At 37.7% G+C, this 15,302-nt stretch overlaps 1 protein-coding gene across 1 annotated transcript; it reads left to right on the top strand.

The window, feature by feature from the left end:
* Nucleotides 1-594: 594 nt before the first annotated feature.
* Nucleotides 595-12,402, top strand: LOC129283013 (uncharacterized). Its single transcript, XM_064113814.1, has 5 exons — nucleotides 595-771; nucleotides 6,239-6,394; nucleotides 6,879-6,993; nucleotides 7,801-7,877; nucleotides 8,954-12,402. Exons 1-5 carry the CDS (start codon nucleotides 623-625, stop codon nucleotides 9,102-9,104), a joined length of 648 nt encoding a protein of 215 aa, XP_063969884.1. The 5' UTR covers nucleotides 595-622; the 3' UTR covers nucleotides 9,105-12,402.
* The last annotated feature ends 2,900 nt before the right edge of the window (nucleotides 12,403-15,302 follow it).

Below are 15,302 nucleotides of genomic sequence, written 5' to 3'. Positions count from 1 at the left end.
TAAACCTCATTTTCGTTTTTGTGGGACACATTGTATAGTAGGCCTGATATACTACAGGACCTTTGTGTTCATCTCTGAAGCAAACAGAGGTCTGGAGGAGGAGGAAGAAAAAGAAGAAGATGATGATGATGGTGAAGAAGGAGTTGTTTGGTTTTATAAATTTTTGCCAGTGAAACTTTATGTGACCAAAAGGGGACAAATGTGACTTTTCACTGAAAAACACAATTCGTTTCGGAATTGTACATAGACCCTATTCGTGCTGTCTGTTTTTTTTTTGTTCAATTCATTTTGTTATGATTAAGGCCTATAACGTTTTGTTACAGTGAGAACTGTGAACTAGATCCATATTTTTTTTTTTTGGGGGGGGGTGTTTTTGGTCACGTAGCAAAGAAGGAGAAAAAAAATCTGTAAGGGACTCGAATTATGAATCCTGACTATGACATAAATTTTCTAGCATCTGCTTTATAAAATCGTCCAATCCATTTTTTAATTCACTGAATATATTTGGGGGAAGAAATGATTGTAGAAGGTTGAGATAGGCCTATATTGTTTCAAATCAAAGATCGCCCCCGAATTCCCATGGTCAATAATACGACGAGAGAGGGCGGTCGTCGTTATCAAGATGGCAGCGCCTTTGCAGTTTATTTTTCCTTCTTGCAAACTGAACTCTGAATCGTTTGGAGATGGAATAAGGAAGAAACGTCACGGCATCACTCGCCAAAAGTTCCTAGAAAAACACCAGAAGTGTATTGTATCTGGAGAGCATGGCAGGTATGTATTTGGCAGCTTTTTTTCAGCTTTGATACGAGCTTCAAACTCGACGGGCTTTCGGTCGCAGACGACAGTCGCATGATTAGGCGGCGCTTGACCAGCGCAGTCGGCAGCCCGACCGCCTGGCCGTGCCGTTGTCACATCATACGGCTTATTATGGATGATGATGTAGGCGCGAATGCATTTTCGTATCCAATCCATAAAAAGTCTGGTTTGAAGTAGACAGGAATAACCGTCGTTTCTGGGGATTTATTCAACAATTTCTGACATTTTACTGTAATCCCCATTTACCGACGGTAGGGTGTACGTTAACCCAGAGAGCTCCCGCCCGCGCAGCGGGCGGGAGCCCAGAAGCTTACCGTGTATTTTACCATTGTCACCGGACTAGGGTGATTTATGGTCTAAATATTTCTCCAAATGAATTGTGAAAACGGAAAGTATACAATTACCACGATTATATGGATGAAGGTCTAACGAGTGGCAGATTCCTGACATCTGGGCACAGTCACTCCTAGTACCAATGAGGTCCAACAGTACATGTATGGACCTCATACTCATAGGCGACATCAGTAGTATTTTGTGTCAGAAATCTTTGTGAAGATGATTATTTTTGTATTTTATCAAAACTACAAGCTATCGTACTGTCTAATTATTACATTTCGATCTCACTAATTGAATACATTGTTAGCAATAAAAAAAATTGAAAGAAATGAAGGGGAACTTACATTTTCACGGCTTTTTCCTGATTTTCTGGGCAACTGCTCTTCTCTTCTGACTCGCGATCGAAGCTGATATGAAGATCACGTGATTCGCGTTCTCGTCAGCTGATCGGTTGGTTATTCTTTTCGTCAGACGTTAAGAATATATATTTTATAATGCTAGCATTCATCGCTAATTTAGGTGAAAGAGATTGAAGTTAAACAGCGCCAGGTCGGAATCATAATTATTTTGGAAGAGTGTATTTATACACTCGATCTCATACCTGACGTAGACGGCGCTATTCAACAAATGCCCAATCTTCAATATAAAAAATAAAACAGAAAGAACGCCTTGAACACAGGCCAAAATGCCTAACGATTTCTCCGCGGCATTAACAACTATCGTAAAGGGCGCTCCATTTATTAATAAAGATGGACGTATAGCTGTCTATGGCGACAAAATTTGCCGCAAATATTTACGAAGAATTGTGAGAAATGGTCTGAAAATGCAACAAAAGAACCGGTGAGTACCGATTAAACATTATCAATTTATTTAATAGAACATATTTAATTACTACAATGTAACAATTTCTAGATAATATTGCTTAGTTCTAAGCTAGGGAGGCCCAAACGCGCGTGAGCGGAGTCCCACTTTATTAGCACGGGTAAGTATTGGGGTGTCGCCTAGAGTGGGCACAGTCTGGAACCTCAAAAAAACGAAAAGTTCTCTCCTTCTACCCCGTCTCGATCGGCCATTTTTGTTAAAAATCGTAACAAAATGGCCGATCGAGACTGGGTAGAAGGAGAGAACTTTTCGTTTTTTTGAGGTTCCAGACTGTGCCCAGATGTCAGGAATCTGCCACTCGTTAGACCTTCATCCATATAATCGTGGTAATTGTATACTTTCCGTTTTCACAATTCATTTGGAGAAATATTTAGACCATAAATCACCCTAGTCCGGTGACAATGGTAAAATACACGGTAAGCTTCTGGGCTCCCGCCCGCGCAGCGGGCGGGAGCTCTCTGGGTTAGGTGTACGTGTGGGCTCGCATGTGTTCTCATTCCCTCCCTTTTGTCAATTCACAGTCCAAAGTTTGATGTAATTTTACACATCGAATTTACAATCTAAGGATGTATAAACAACAAACTTTTAAAACTTTATATCTCATTGTTTAAATACTTTAAACCAGGGGTTCTCAATAGGTGGCGCGCGCGCCACTTGTGGCGCACCGAGCCTTGCGGAGTGGCGCTTGGGAGCCGGTATAAAAAATAAAGGAAAAATAAGGGAGAAAAAATTTATCTACCAGTAACCTGGCAATAAGGTTTTGGTGATCATTTTAATACAAAGAGAAAACAAAAACTCTTTACTTGACACTTAATTGCTAATTGATTTCCTCAAATTTTGTCCAATTTAGCACTCGATAACCCCTATTATGGAGGATCGATGGTGTTCTCCTTTTTATTTATTCTACGCTGTACAAAGTTTTTGTGCCGCACAAGTGATTTGAAAACCCCGTTTGTAGGATTTCTATTTCAACGGCGAGAAATTTTGCATTTCCAGAGTATACGTTTTGGTTAAGAGTTAAACATCAAATGATATGATATTCAAAGAACATCCTGATCATAAAAGATTATGAATTTGGGACATAACAAGCAGAAACATTGTTTCTGAAGCCGATTAAAATCCGATGTAAAAGTGAAATAAATGTATGCTCAGATGCATTGTCTGCCGTGATTGCCTGCATGCACTCTTGCTTAACATGAACTGAATGAACGATACTGCACGTGAGTTATAGAGAGAGAGGGGCAGTTGGGGCGTTAGTGCAGCTAGTGCAACGCCTAATTTTCAGCCCTTGCAAAATCGGGGAACGTAGCTTCAACCACTGGCGTACAGATGGGGGTGGCGATTGGGGGGCCCAAGTGTTTCATGGCCAAGAAAAAAAAAGAAAGGGAAAGAAAAGAAAAGGAAAGGGAAAGAGTGGAATATTGTATTATTTTCTTAATATTATGTCAAAATATAGATATTTGTATTGCAAAGTTCAATATTTTTGCTTCAGCTGCCATATCTAGCCCCCTCATTTTTTTTTTACTCATTACGCCACTTGCTTCAGCCAATATATCTGGGGAAGAACAGTCTGAACTAGTGATATCATTGGTATGTTGTGAAAAAGTCACTGGTCATTTTTCTCTTGATATTGATATTGTGTAGTTTGTTGGCATTTGTATTTCTTCTGTTGATATTAATTAGAGCCCCTCTGGGCAATTTAAAAGGCCTCATATTCCAAAACGTCTGGGGGCTCTGCCCCCTCGACCCCCACCAGGGGCCTCTGAACCCCTCCGCTGATACATTGCTGGTTTGCGCAATGGACAGTGGAGCATTACAGATTCTCAACATGAAATGTGGCGCTTCAAAAAAAGTAATTGAGAATGGCTGCTTTAAACGATATAGATGAAAAAGGCATGAAAAATATACTTTACCGATGTTTAATTGGGTTGAACACGATAAAAATGGTCAAAATGGCAGCCAAACTATAAAATATTTACAAACGAACGTCAACAATCACGAATGTGATATCGATATTGCTTTCGATATTATACGATCTGCTCCATATGCGAACGAAACTGAAGATAAACGATACTAGTTATACTAGTACTAGTACTAGTTATAATCGCGATATATCGATTCGAGACATTAACGATAATGACGTCATTCAAGATGGCAACTTGCAAGAAAAACCGTCAGGTCAGGTGAAAATGTCTTAGATGACAGATTTCTCAATCATCCAGAGGATTTTTTTCAATAACTCCGGCCCAAGGTATGCAATTACTTAAGTTATATATATTTCCCTGATAATGGAAACCATGATCATGAAACTTTCAATTTTGCTTAAAAAACAGTTTTAAATCGCGATCTATAAAACGCTAGTTCACTATACGTTGGCTGTAGGTACGGGGCCCCATCCCCTTCAGTCTATGTATGGTGAGTGGAGCCAACGTAGTTCAGCAGAACAACCAAAATACAGAGACTGAAGCTTTTGGTCTAGTTTGAAGACGAAAAAAAGAGTTTAAAAGTGTCATAAATATAGTAGAATTGATGCAATTGCTCGGCAGAAAAAAAAGGAAAAAATAATTCAAATTGTGAACAAGAAAAACAATCCAGATAAAAAAAAGGAATTAGATTTTTTTATTTTGAAAAGGAGATACCGTAGAGGGGAGGGTCTAGTCTTGTCTAGCCAGGAGGCTCTTAGCCCAGGGGGGGGGGGGCACTCGACCAAAAAAGTAGTAGGTGTGTGCAGCGGGAGAGACAAAAAACGGGGGCCTTGGAGCAGGCTTGGTGTAAAAAGGAGGGTCCTCGGAACGACTTCGGAGCTACAAATGTTTGTGAAAACGGGGGTCCTTGGAACGGGTCGCCTGCGTGCGAGTGCGTATGCAACTCTATGGAACGTGCATGCAGCTAGCATGGTGGCACGACTGCCGGGCGCGCTAGCGCAGAGGCGATGGTCGGACAGGGAGCTGCGGCCGCTTTTCACCAAAATTGCGACCGGAACGGCGTAACGGAAAATATGCGAAGCTTTGGAGCGGATTTCTTTCTTTTTTTTCTCGATAAGAAGAAAATGCTATGCTTTGGAGCGGCTTTTTTGTTCTTTATCTCAAAAAGACAAAAATGATATGCCTTGGAACGGAAATTTGAGCCTAAAAATGGGGGTCCCCTCTGCGGCACATACCCACTATGCATTATATACCGAGTGCCCCCCCCCCCCCCCCCCCCCCCCCGGGGCTCTTAGAGAGTAAAAATCATTCACTAACGTATGCTTACTCTCCATGGAGCCAGGGATTGCATCCCATTTATGTGCGTGTATCGCAAAAACTGAAACTTTTGCCCCCGAGATTTCTACTTTCCTTCTAAAAGATCTCGCCCTAAATCTGTTTATGGTAACTCCCGTAGGAACTCGGCAGGACAGCGCTGTGCTGGTATTTGCCAAGCTGGTATATAACCAATAATTGAATTACCTAGGAAATATTTTACGTCTAGGTTAATCAGTCATAGTGGCTGACCTTATAGATGACAGAAATTACTCTTGGGCCTTTTTTATCAAAGTGGAGGCAATGGCAGAGTAGGGATTCAAACTCACAACCTTGCGATTATGAGTCCAATGCTCTAACCACTGGACCACACGACCCGTATGTCATGTAGGTCTATTCATTTCCGACATTTCCACAATATTGATTTCACTTTTAAACAAGAATTCATTAAAAAATGAGAAAAATATTGTGAGAAGACGGGGAAAAATTGCTGCGATTTTTACGTTGCCATCTTGTTCTCTTTTGTTTTTTGCCAAGCTACAAGACGCATATCGAGGATATGCGTCTTGTAGCTTGGCAAAAAACAATAAGAAACAAGATGTGGTAAATGATATTGACAATTAAATGTTTATTGGTCATTATTTAGAGCATAAGAAAGGTTCACCAGTCGTTCTTAAAGTCGCTCTTAAAAGTCTTAACTTACGAACAGCTTAATGAAACACCCATCAAGGAGTAGTAAATTCATTGAATACTTGAGCACCTGATCATGGTAGCCGTGCTAATAGTATGCAGAACTTAAAGTCAAAAGGAAAGAGTTCCTGTAGTGACAGCCATAAAAAACCCTGACCCTAATGGGTGGCTGTCGCAAAAGGAACTCTTCCCTAAAGGATATTTTGTATAAAATGCTACATAAATGTTGCATATTATTTATTATTGATATTTTAAACTTTGCTTTGATTTGACAGTGGGAAGACTGCACTCCTATTTCAGTGTGCAGTCTCGCTGGCCCAGAGAGGATGTCATGTGACGTTCATCACGCCAACAAAGTTTCAGTCTCTACCACCAGCAGTAGAGGGGGCTATAACTCCTGATCCACTTCTGATGAAACAAATCAATATCATGTAAGCCAAGTCGTTATATTAAGATTTTTTTGCTCTTCCTCTTTGCATCCTTCCTTGTGACTTCTTCATCTTCTTTTTTGCCATCAAAGTCCTCATCATCTTCTTCCTCATCTCATTTATTCCTATTCTTCCATCTGTTCCATTTCCTCTTCCCTTTCCCCTGTTTCTTTTCCTCTTATTTTTCCTTTTTCCCCTTTTCTTCTTCCTTCTCCTCTTCCACTTTGTTTCCTCCTCCCCCTTTCTCCTCTTTCTTCAGTTTTAGGCTTTGAGACGATTTTATTTTTACATTTTTACAATATTTGCATTTTGCAACCCCCTGCCAAATAGACACCCTGAAAAAGGCATGCATGTTGAGACTAGTTGAGTTAAGATTGGAATATATTTCTTTTTGAATTATATCTTGTGTGCCCTGTATTTATTTCATTTAGTTTTAATTAATCACTCATGACTAAAACAAATATTATTTTCTTGATAATGATACCAGGTACTTCCAAGACAGACCAACTCTGATCCAGTATCTTAGTAAACTCCACTCTACGACACCGCTCCCTCATGCAATCATTATAGATAACATAGACTACTATGCTATACACCCCCAGGTAAGTTCGCCGATAATCCTTTAACACTGAGAAAAAACAATGCAGGAGTACCCACTTTACAGTATAAAAGGTTCCATGAGTTGAGTTGTGAAATGTGGATGAAATCTGCCATGCAATTATAGATGACATAGACTACTAATGCTTTACAATCATCCCCAGCTGAGTTAAGTGATAACTATTTCACACAGAACAAAAGTTACATATGTCAAGTGTATATACCCAGATAATTTTGCAGTGTGAAAGGGCATGGTGGAGATTGAGTGAAACGTGGATGAAATTCCTCTTGTAATCGCTACAGTACATGTATATAGACACACATGATGCAATTTATATAAGTTTCATAAAGCTGTTCATAAGTTAGGAGCCACCTTAATAATAACTGGTGATCCATTCTTACGCGCCAAACCATCGCCAATTTATTATACCATTTACCACAAGAAAGGATCACCAGTCATTCTTAAAGTTGCTCTTAACTTACGACCAGCTTTATGAAACGGCGCCATTATGACTCTCAGAATGATGGTAACAACCAGGGACAAAACACATCACCATTTTTGCAAATACAAATGTGTATAGACGATCCTGCAGCTGCGACTCAGTTTAGAACCAGCCGGTTCGTTGTCATGACATCGTGACATCACACTTCGGTACTCTATAGCAGCCATGTAGCAGGAAAATATATGTGTCAGTCTTTTGTAAAGTTATTTGTATCTTGTGAACAACTTTTTGAAACATCCCTCTGAGCACTTTTATTGTGATTACTATGATTGCTAATCTACATGTATTGTTTTGGATTTGTTAATACAGACTTCAGTATTAGCATCTGTTGTGACCGTGATGTGTGCCTATTTGGTTGACGCAGTGACATATATTGCAAACAAAAGGTATGTATTAATCAATATTAACTTTCCTTTTTTATTACAGCCACAGCTTTTCATTATTCATCATCATCACCATCATCATCATCACCAACACCATCCTCATCATCATCGTCATCAACAATTTCCTCCTCATCATCACAATCATTATCACTGTCAGCATCACCACCACATCCACCACCATCACCATCATCATCATCAATATCATCATCACTATCATCATCATCAATATCATCATCACTATCATCATCACCATCACCACCAACACCCTTGTTGTCACCATCATCATTACCATTATCTTCATCATCACCATTATCACCATCATCATCATCGTCGTCATCATCATCACCATCATCAACATCATCACCACCATCATCATCATCCCCATTACCATCATCCTCCTCATCATCATCACCATCATCATCATCACCATCATCACCACCATCATCATCACCATCATCACCACCATCATCATCATTACCATCATCACCATCATCACCATCATCATCACCATCATCATCACCGTCATCACCGCCATCATCATCTTCATCATCACCATCATCATCACCATCATCACCATCATCTTTATTATCACCATCATTACCATCATCATCATCATCACAACCATCATCACCATCATCATCACCATCATCATCACCACTATCATCATCATCACCATCATCACCACCATCACCACCATCATCACCATCATCATCACCATCATCTTCATCACCACTATCATCATCACCACCATCATCACCATCATCACCATCATCACCACTATCATCATCATCATCATCATCACCATCATCCTCCTCATCATCCTCATCTTCATCCCCATCATAATTATTATCATCATCACCTTTACCATCCAGAGCTGTCATTTAGTATGATTTGTTAAGGGCATGTGACACTGAATAGGATTTTCCCAATAAATATGTTTTTTTTTAAACTTGTATTAAAGAACAATGATGTTTGGTATGTTTTTTTTTTAACTATAAAGAAAAATAGGATTTTCACAATTAAGGATGGCAGCTCTGACCATCACCGCCACCACCTTTCATGTAAACTCTGTTTGCCAGGTCTGATTCCGATGATGATGGTGATGCAGACGATTGTTTTCTCCTCGCATCCATCAGCTGCTCTTCCCAGGGGGATTATCAGGTCCCTCATGTATACCGCAATTTCCTCACCAGTGAACTCCACGTCACAAGTAAGTGCACCAAACTCTAAAAAGTGCAAAATGTTGTAAGATTCAAGGTAAATTAGTACAGGCTATATTAATAAGCATTTACACTTAGTTAACTAGGGGAGGGGTCAAATCGTTGGTCGATCCGTCTCTGTAATGACTTCAGAATATCTCTCATTTTGTAAAACAAGATATTCTTGCAGGTTTCAGCAATAATTAGAAACACGTATGTAAAGAGTATACAATGGATACATAACGTTTTCCAATGGATGGCAAGATTCTTTTCCATTTTACATCTTTTCTGCATCCAAAAGTGCAGTGGGACCAAACTTTAAGGTTTGATATTTGACCTGTCCAACGTGCAATAATATTAGAAGTATCAATCAATTTTAGTGTAGTGGGCATTGCCAATTTCAAATGTTATCACAAAATTGACAAAACAATCGTGAGAAATGATAAATATGTGTCATATGTGCCAAATGGAGCTGGCAAAATAGATGTAATTATACAAATAAAAAAGGGGTATTTTGTCATGTACTAGTAGATGGATTTTTTTCTCCATGGTATAACACAGGCAATGGGCCCAAACGTCTTCGTTGTATTGACAAGTCATATAATTTTTTAGCATTACTTTATTATCAACTAGATTGAGATTTTTTATTCCACATTTGACTTCTACAAAGTTGTGATGATATCTTCTAACAATTGACATTCTAAAAAAATATTATAGAATGCATCGACTTTTAATTTTTTTTTGGATGCACGCACTCACTGTTACCAATAATTCTTAGAACATTTCCATTTAATTTAATGTAGCATAACAGAGGACAATTAAAAACTTTGCTCGTGGGCGTAGGTGCCGGTGCCGGGCATCGAACCCCAGACCTTTATGGCATGAGGCAAAACCATCATTGGAGAAGGCAAACCCCTGTTACCAACCATGGAAAACCCAAATCACCCCAGGCCAATTATTTAAGTATCTAAACATGAGTTTCTTGACCTCGATGGGTAAAAAAAAAACTAAACCGCAATTACATATGCAGTGCGCCGAATCGAGCAAACTCGCTCGCCATCGCATGCAGTCATTTTTATTTCTCTTTAAATAGTTTCCTTATTTCGGGGCCGATTTTCTTCGTTTGAAACTGAAAAACATTGGATTTCAAAATACAATATGCCTTTGAAAACTTGATAAAATATCAAACACAATAATTTAATTCCGAAAGGCCTACTTCATGCAGAGCTGCTCTTATGTAATATCAGCTGTTGTTTATGATCTAACCCTCGGCTTGCCTGATAAGAGGGATTATCAGCGATACAGGGTTGATCTAGCGCTTGGAAATGAAAAAACATTGATCCTCTCTCTGTCTCTCTCCCTATCTCCTTTTACGTTTCTGTGTTTCCTCTTACTTTTCCTCCTTTACGGTTTCTTTAAAGGTTATTCTTTCTTCCTTCCTTCCTTCGGCTTCTATCTTTCTTTAATTCTTTCTCTTTCTTCCTTTCTTTATTGCCTACGCAGCGTGACGATTCAATAAAAATCTGCAGCCCACCAGCGCATGCAATCATTTTTATTCTCTGTAACAGTTTACTTTTTTTCAGGCCCGATTTTCTTCGTTCGAAATTGAAAACAAATTAACATTGAATTTCAAAATACAATATGCCTTTGAAAACTTGATTATTTATACAATAATTTAATTCCGAAAGGCCTACTACAGGCATAGCTGCTCTTATGTAATAACACAGCTGTTGTTTATGGTCTTACCCACGGGCTTGCGCTTGCGGAGGAGAAATGTTACATAAGAGGGATTATTGGGCGATTCAGGGTTGATAGTGCTTGGGAATGAAATATCTTGGTTCCTCCGAGGATTTTGTTATCGGGGTATACGACCGCAGCAAAGCCATGAGCTTGTGCAGCGAATCTGCAACGAGGGTTTGACATAATGGGTCTAGTCAGGGGCCTTAGACCACTCCACCATTGCACCTTCACTACTTGTTGGATTTTGTTTTATTTCTTTTTCACATCCAGATTTGGAGTAAAACATGCTCAATATTGTATTTTAATTTTCTTTTGTGAACAAATATTGTTGATTTTCAAATGTGAAATATAAGAAAATGTTTGACACAATTATGTTTTTGTGCAATTGTCATTCTACACAAAGTATTCCAAGTTTGCTGCAGTCTTTCATTCATTTAGAATGGTATATGGGAACCACACACAAAACTGCATGAATGTTCTGCCAAGTTTCAAAATATTTCTTTCTTTCTTTGCCATGCTTCTAATATTAGAATATCTTGAGTTGACCTGTGTATTATATTTATATTAACTTGAAAAAATGTGAATTATCACCCAGAGCTGAACCATACTTTAAAACACTTCTGTTCTATGTTTTCCTTTAAAATCAAGGTAGACCCTAGATATGACAAATATTGCTATGTTGGGCAATCACCTATGCAAAAGAAAAAGTTACAACCGATACTGATTTCCAGCAAGACCAGAATGACCAAACTCCATTGTGTAAAGCTGACTCTGCTACTGCAATTGCTATAGCTCCCTCTCTTGTCGAACTGCTATATAGGTTAATCCTTGCCACAAGTTAATTTTTGTGAATTACAATGCACATGTACAGTACATGGACAAGCTATTACCATTCAATTATAATAGATACCGTCCACAAATATTTATATTTTTTCTTTAGTTTGATACATATATTGTAAAGGTAAAATGATAATATGGGGAAAATTTCCTCCAATATTTACAAAAATAACCCACTGTAAATGATTTGTTTGCAACCAGATAAGAAATATTGCATATGAATTATTCCTCATAGTTTCAATCATAAAGTGTTCATTTCGATATGTGATTGTAATATGAAATTTACCATTTTGGATAGTGCTTTCCAGGCCTATATATTTACCAATGATAATTCCATGTCAGTCCCATAGAAATGTACATGTAGTTCCTTTGATAAAAAGCAAATGTACATGTCATGCAAGACACGAATTTTCTTTTAGAAAGAGATCTGAAATTCTGTTTAACTGTTTATTATCCTGATATTATATCACAGGGTATTGAAACTAATGTACCCTCAAACATGGCCTCATTGATGAATTTGTGAATTTCTCCATTTTATTTTCTCAAGTCTTGTATAATTTGTATAAATGTATTATCTTTTCAACCAAGAACCCAGAGACACAAATTGAATTTGTGGGATTTCAAAACAGACCATAATAATCAAGCATGAGAGTTATTAGACATATGGAATGTTTTGATATTGAGTTTTTTTCTGTAAAATCATCATAATTCTACAACCTTTAATAAAAGGGATTACACCATGACCAACACCTACAATCATTATTCATCTTTTTATTGCTTTCTTTTCATTCTCAGTCATGCGTTAAAAAGAGGAGGAAATTGTTTACATGAAATTGAAATATCTCTGATCTTATATCACAAAACTTGATAGTCGAGTTCATGGCCTCTTTCTCCATTGGCTTTTAACAGAGAAATTCAGTGAAGTTCTCATGCATGCCCTTTGCCCTACATGAAATATAGACAAATTGAACCAAAGAGCAGGGATTATTTTTTTTCCAATATCACTGTTTTTTGCTCTGTCACAGTTCATCACCAAGGGGCACGTTTCCATAAAACTTTTCCTAATCACGAATTTGGAATAACAGTTTAAAGCTACTGAAATCATTCAATTTGATTGGCTAATAGTAAACTTGTTATTGAAAGTATGCAACACGACTTTGATTAAATGGGGCCCAGATGGCTGTTTCACCATGCTAGTAGGTCCATGGTTTCACTAAGATTTACGATTATTGTATATATTGCCATTTATGGCTCAGAATTGATATGTTATTTTTGGGGGGTTATTTTTCACAACTTAAGCCTAGGCTAAATCCACAAAATTGGATAGGGATTAATATTGCTGTGAATGGGGGTTTTCCAGGGCTTCTTTTTTAGTTTAATCGCTAAATAAATGAAATGGCCTGTCACTATTCCCCATTCACTGCAATATTAAAGTTCATCCAATGTTGCAGATTTGGTGAGTAGGTTGTAAAACGTAGCCATAAATATGAATATATATATATATATATATATATATATTGCCTGGATCTAGATGATAGGTCTATAGTTTATATCTCCTTTATCCTTGATCATGCTGACGATTTTTTTTTCTTCAAATGTGAACATGTGAGCAGTCTTGTTCTCATTCTGTTGGTTTGGATAAACTTTGGCAACAATGCATTTCTTATTGTGATCACATTTTCATACATGTAGGCATGAATGGCTGCACAAGTACATGTAAGCCCATGTAAGCATAAGGACAAGGCCGTCCAAGTTGATCTGAAAAATAAAAATAGAAAAAAAATCAAACAAGCATGACGCTGAGAATTCATCAAAATTTGATACCTAATATTTTTGTGAATTTTAAAATTTTGCTTAGTTTTGGAAAATAGTTATGTTCTTCATGTGTTACATATGGCAGATACAATATCACTAACTAAATTTCTCTAGAATTTCAGTTTCAAATTTTCAAATTTTGATGGTTTCAGTGTTGAAGTTAAGACCTCTTATCGAATCACAATAAATCGTAATAATAAAAGATTTGATCATGCTTGATAAGGAGTCAAGCCAAGTTTTACATCACTTTATGAAGAAAAATAAATCAATTGAGGTACTTAAATTTCAGGATATAAAATTCTAGTACTCAAGAAAGTATTTCAGAAATATTTATGTTATAAGCCACCTTGTTTGGATATTTTTTACCTAGTTGTGAAAATACTTTTAGACATTTTGCTGTCAATTTAGGGTGTGTTTATGCTTCCATTGCGAGGACAGAATCAGCGTTTTCAAACGTCGATTCAAAACGCCGATCGTAAACGTGGTTCGGGGAGTGCTGTTTATGCTTAACTTTTTAGAGGCGAAATCACCATCTCCAGCTGGCTTCGCATCGTAATTTTCATTAAGCAGGAAAGCGAGGTCAAATTGGGCGCGCCTTTTTTCGAAAGTTTTTTTTCCGAGTGTTGTTATTACCTGGAGATAACAGGCGACCATATGGAGCAATGCGACTATTTGCCCGCGGATTTTCATCTCACCGGAAGCATGTATCAAATGACGTCATATAAACACGTTTACGATGGTGGTTCTGTTTATACTTCCCCAGAAAGCCTGATTCTGGTCAAACGACGTTTACAAACGCACCTTTTTGTGAGTTTATGATCGGCGTTTTGAAACGTTTAAATGAAAGTAAGCATGGACGCAACCGTGTTTTGGACTAATCACGTATGGAAACGCTGATTCTGGCCTGAAAAGTGGACGCATAAACACGGCCTTAGAAATATTATGTTCATGGGTACACAAGAAAAATAGAAAGAATTAAGAAAAATCTAGCATCTAATGCTAGTTATGCTAGTAATTTAGCATTTGTATGAGTATGATACTGCCAAGAACTGGCTATATAATGTTATATCAGATAAAACTTTTGGTTTAGAAGTCTCAAATTATTTTTGATTTTAAAATTTATTGGTAAGCCTTTCCCAAAAGGGATGAAAATGTATCACTGTTTTGTGAATCTAAGCAAAATTGTTCATGCTTAAAGCTAAATGACAGTAGTTGCAGTAAAATACTGATTTCGTGAGAAAGTCTGTAAAACCAATGTTAAGTATTACTATATCATCGTGGATCTAGATCCGGTACAGTTACATAAACTGAACTTTGTGAAATCATAATGTCTAAGCTAAAAAACGATCACACTGAAGATCGCCAACACAGATAGGCACACGTGGGACAGTGTATTATTATTGCTGGAATAAAGACCCGACGGAAGTGACAGAATCCGCGCTTATTTTGCTTATTTCTCAGCAATTACACAATTTCTTCCAGAATCCTTTGGCACATATTTTTTATTCATACAAACAGACACTTTGGTGATCTTTATATTAAATTCTGTAAAAAGTCATTTTGAGATCGTCCCCACAACTGGAATTTATCTTTAATTGCTTATGAATATTTCTCTATTCATTTAAGCCATTGGCGTGGAGGTCTTTACTATTGACAATGACACGATTTGCTGCGCACCCTTAATGTGTCTTGAGGTTGATTTACGGAGTACTCTTTATAAAATGTAAAATCTGTCACTTTTTACTATAAAAGATTCTTTTGTCAGCAGTGGGAATGGAGTATGACATTTAATGAAAGGAACATTGGAAGAGATATCAAGTCAAGATAGACATGTCCT

This window comes from Lytechinus pictus, chromosome 19, assembly GCF_037042905.1.
Source record: "Lytechinus pictus isolate F3 Inbred chromosome 19, Lp3.0, whole genome shotgun sequence".
Taxonomy (NCBI): Eukaryota; Metazoa; Echinodermata; class Echinoidea; order Temnopleuroida; family Toxopneustidae; genus Lytechinus; species Lytechinus pictus.
This window is presented reverse-complemented; position numbering and strand designations above follow the sequence as displayed.

Coding starts and splice junctions, on each gene's coding strand:
- LOC129283013 (XM_064113814.1), top strand. CDS start 623: ATGGCAGCGCCTTTGCAGTTTATTTTTCCTTCTTGCAAACTGAACTCT. Junction 772..6,238: donor GTATCTGGAGAGCATGGCAG/GTATGTATTTGG, acceptor TTGATTTGACAG/TGGGAAGACTGCACTCCTAT. Junction 6,395..6,878: donor ATGAAACAAATCAATATCAT/GTAAGCCAAGTC, acceptor TAATGATACCAG/GTACTTCCAAGACAGACCAA.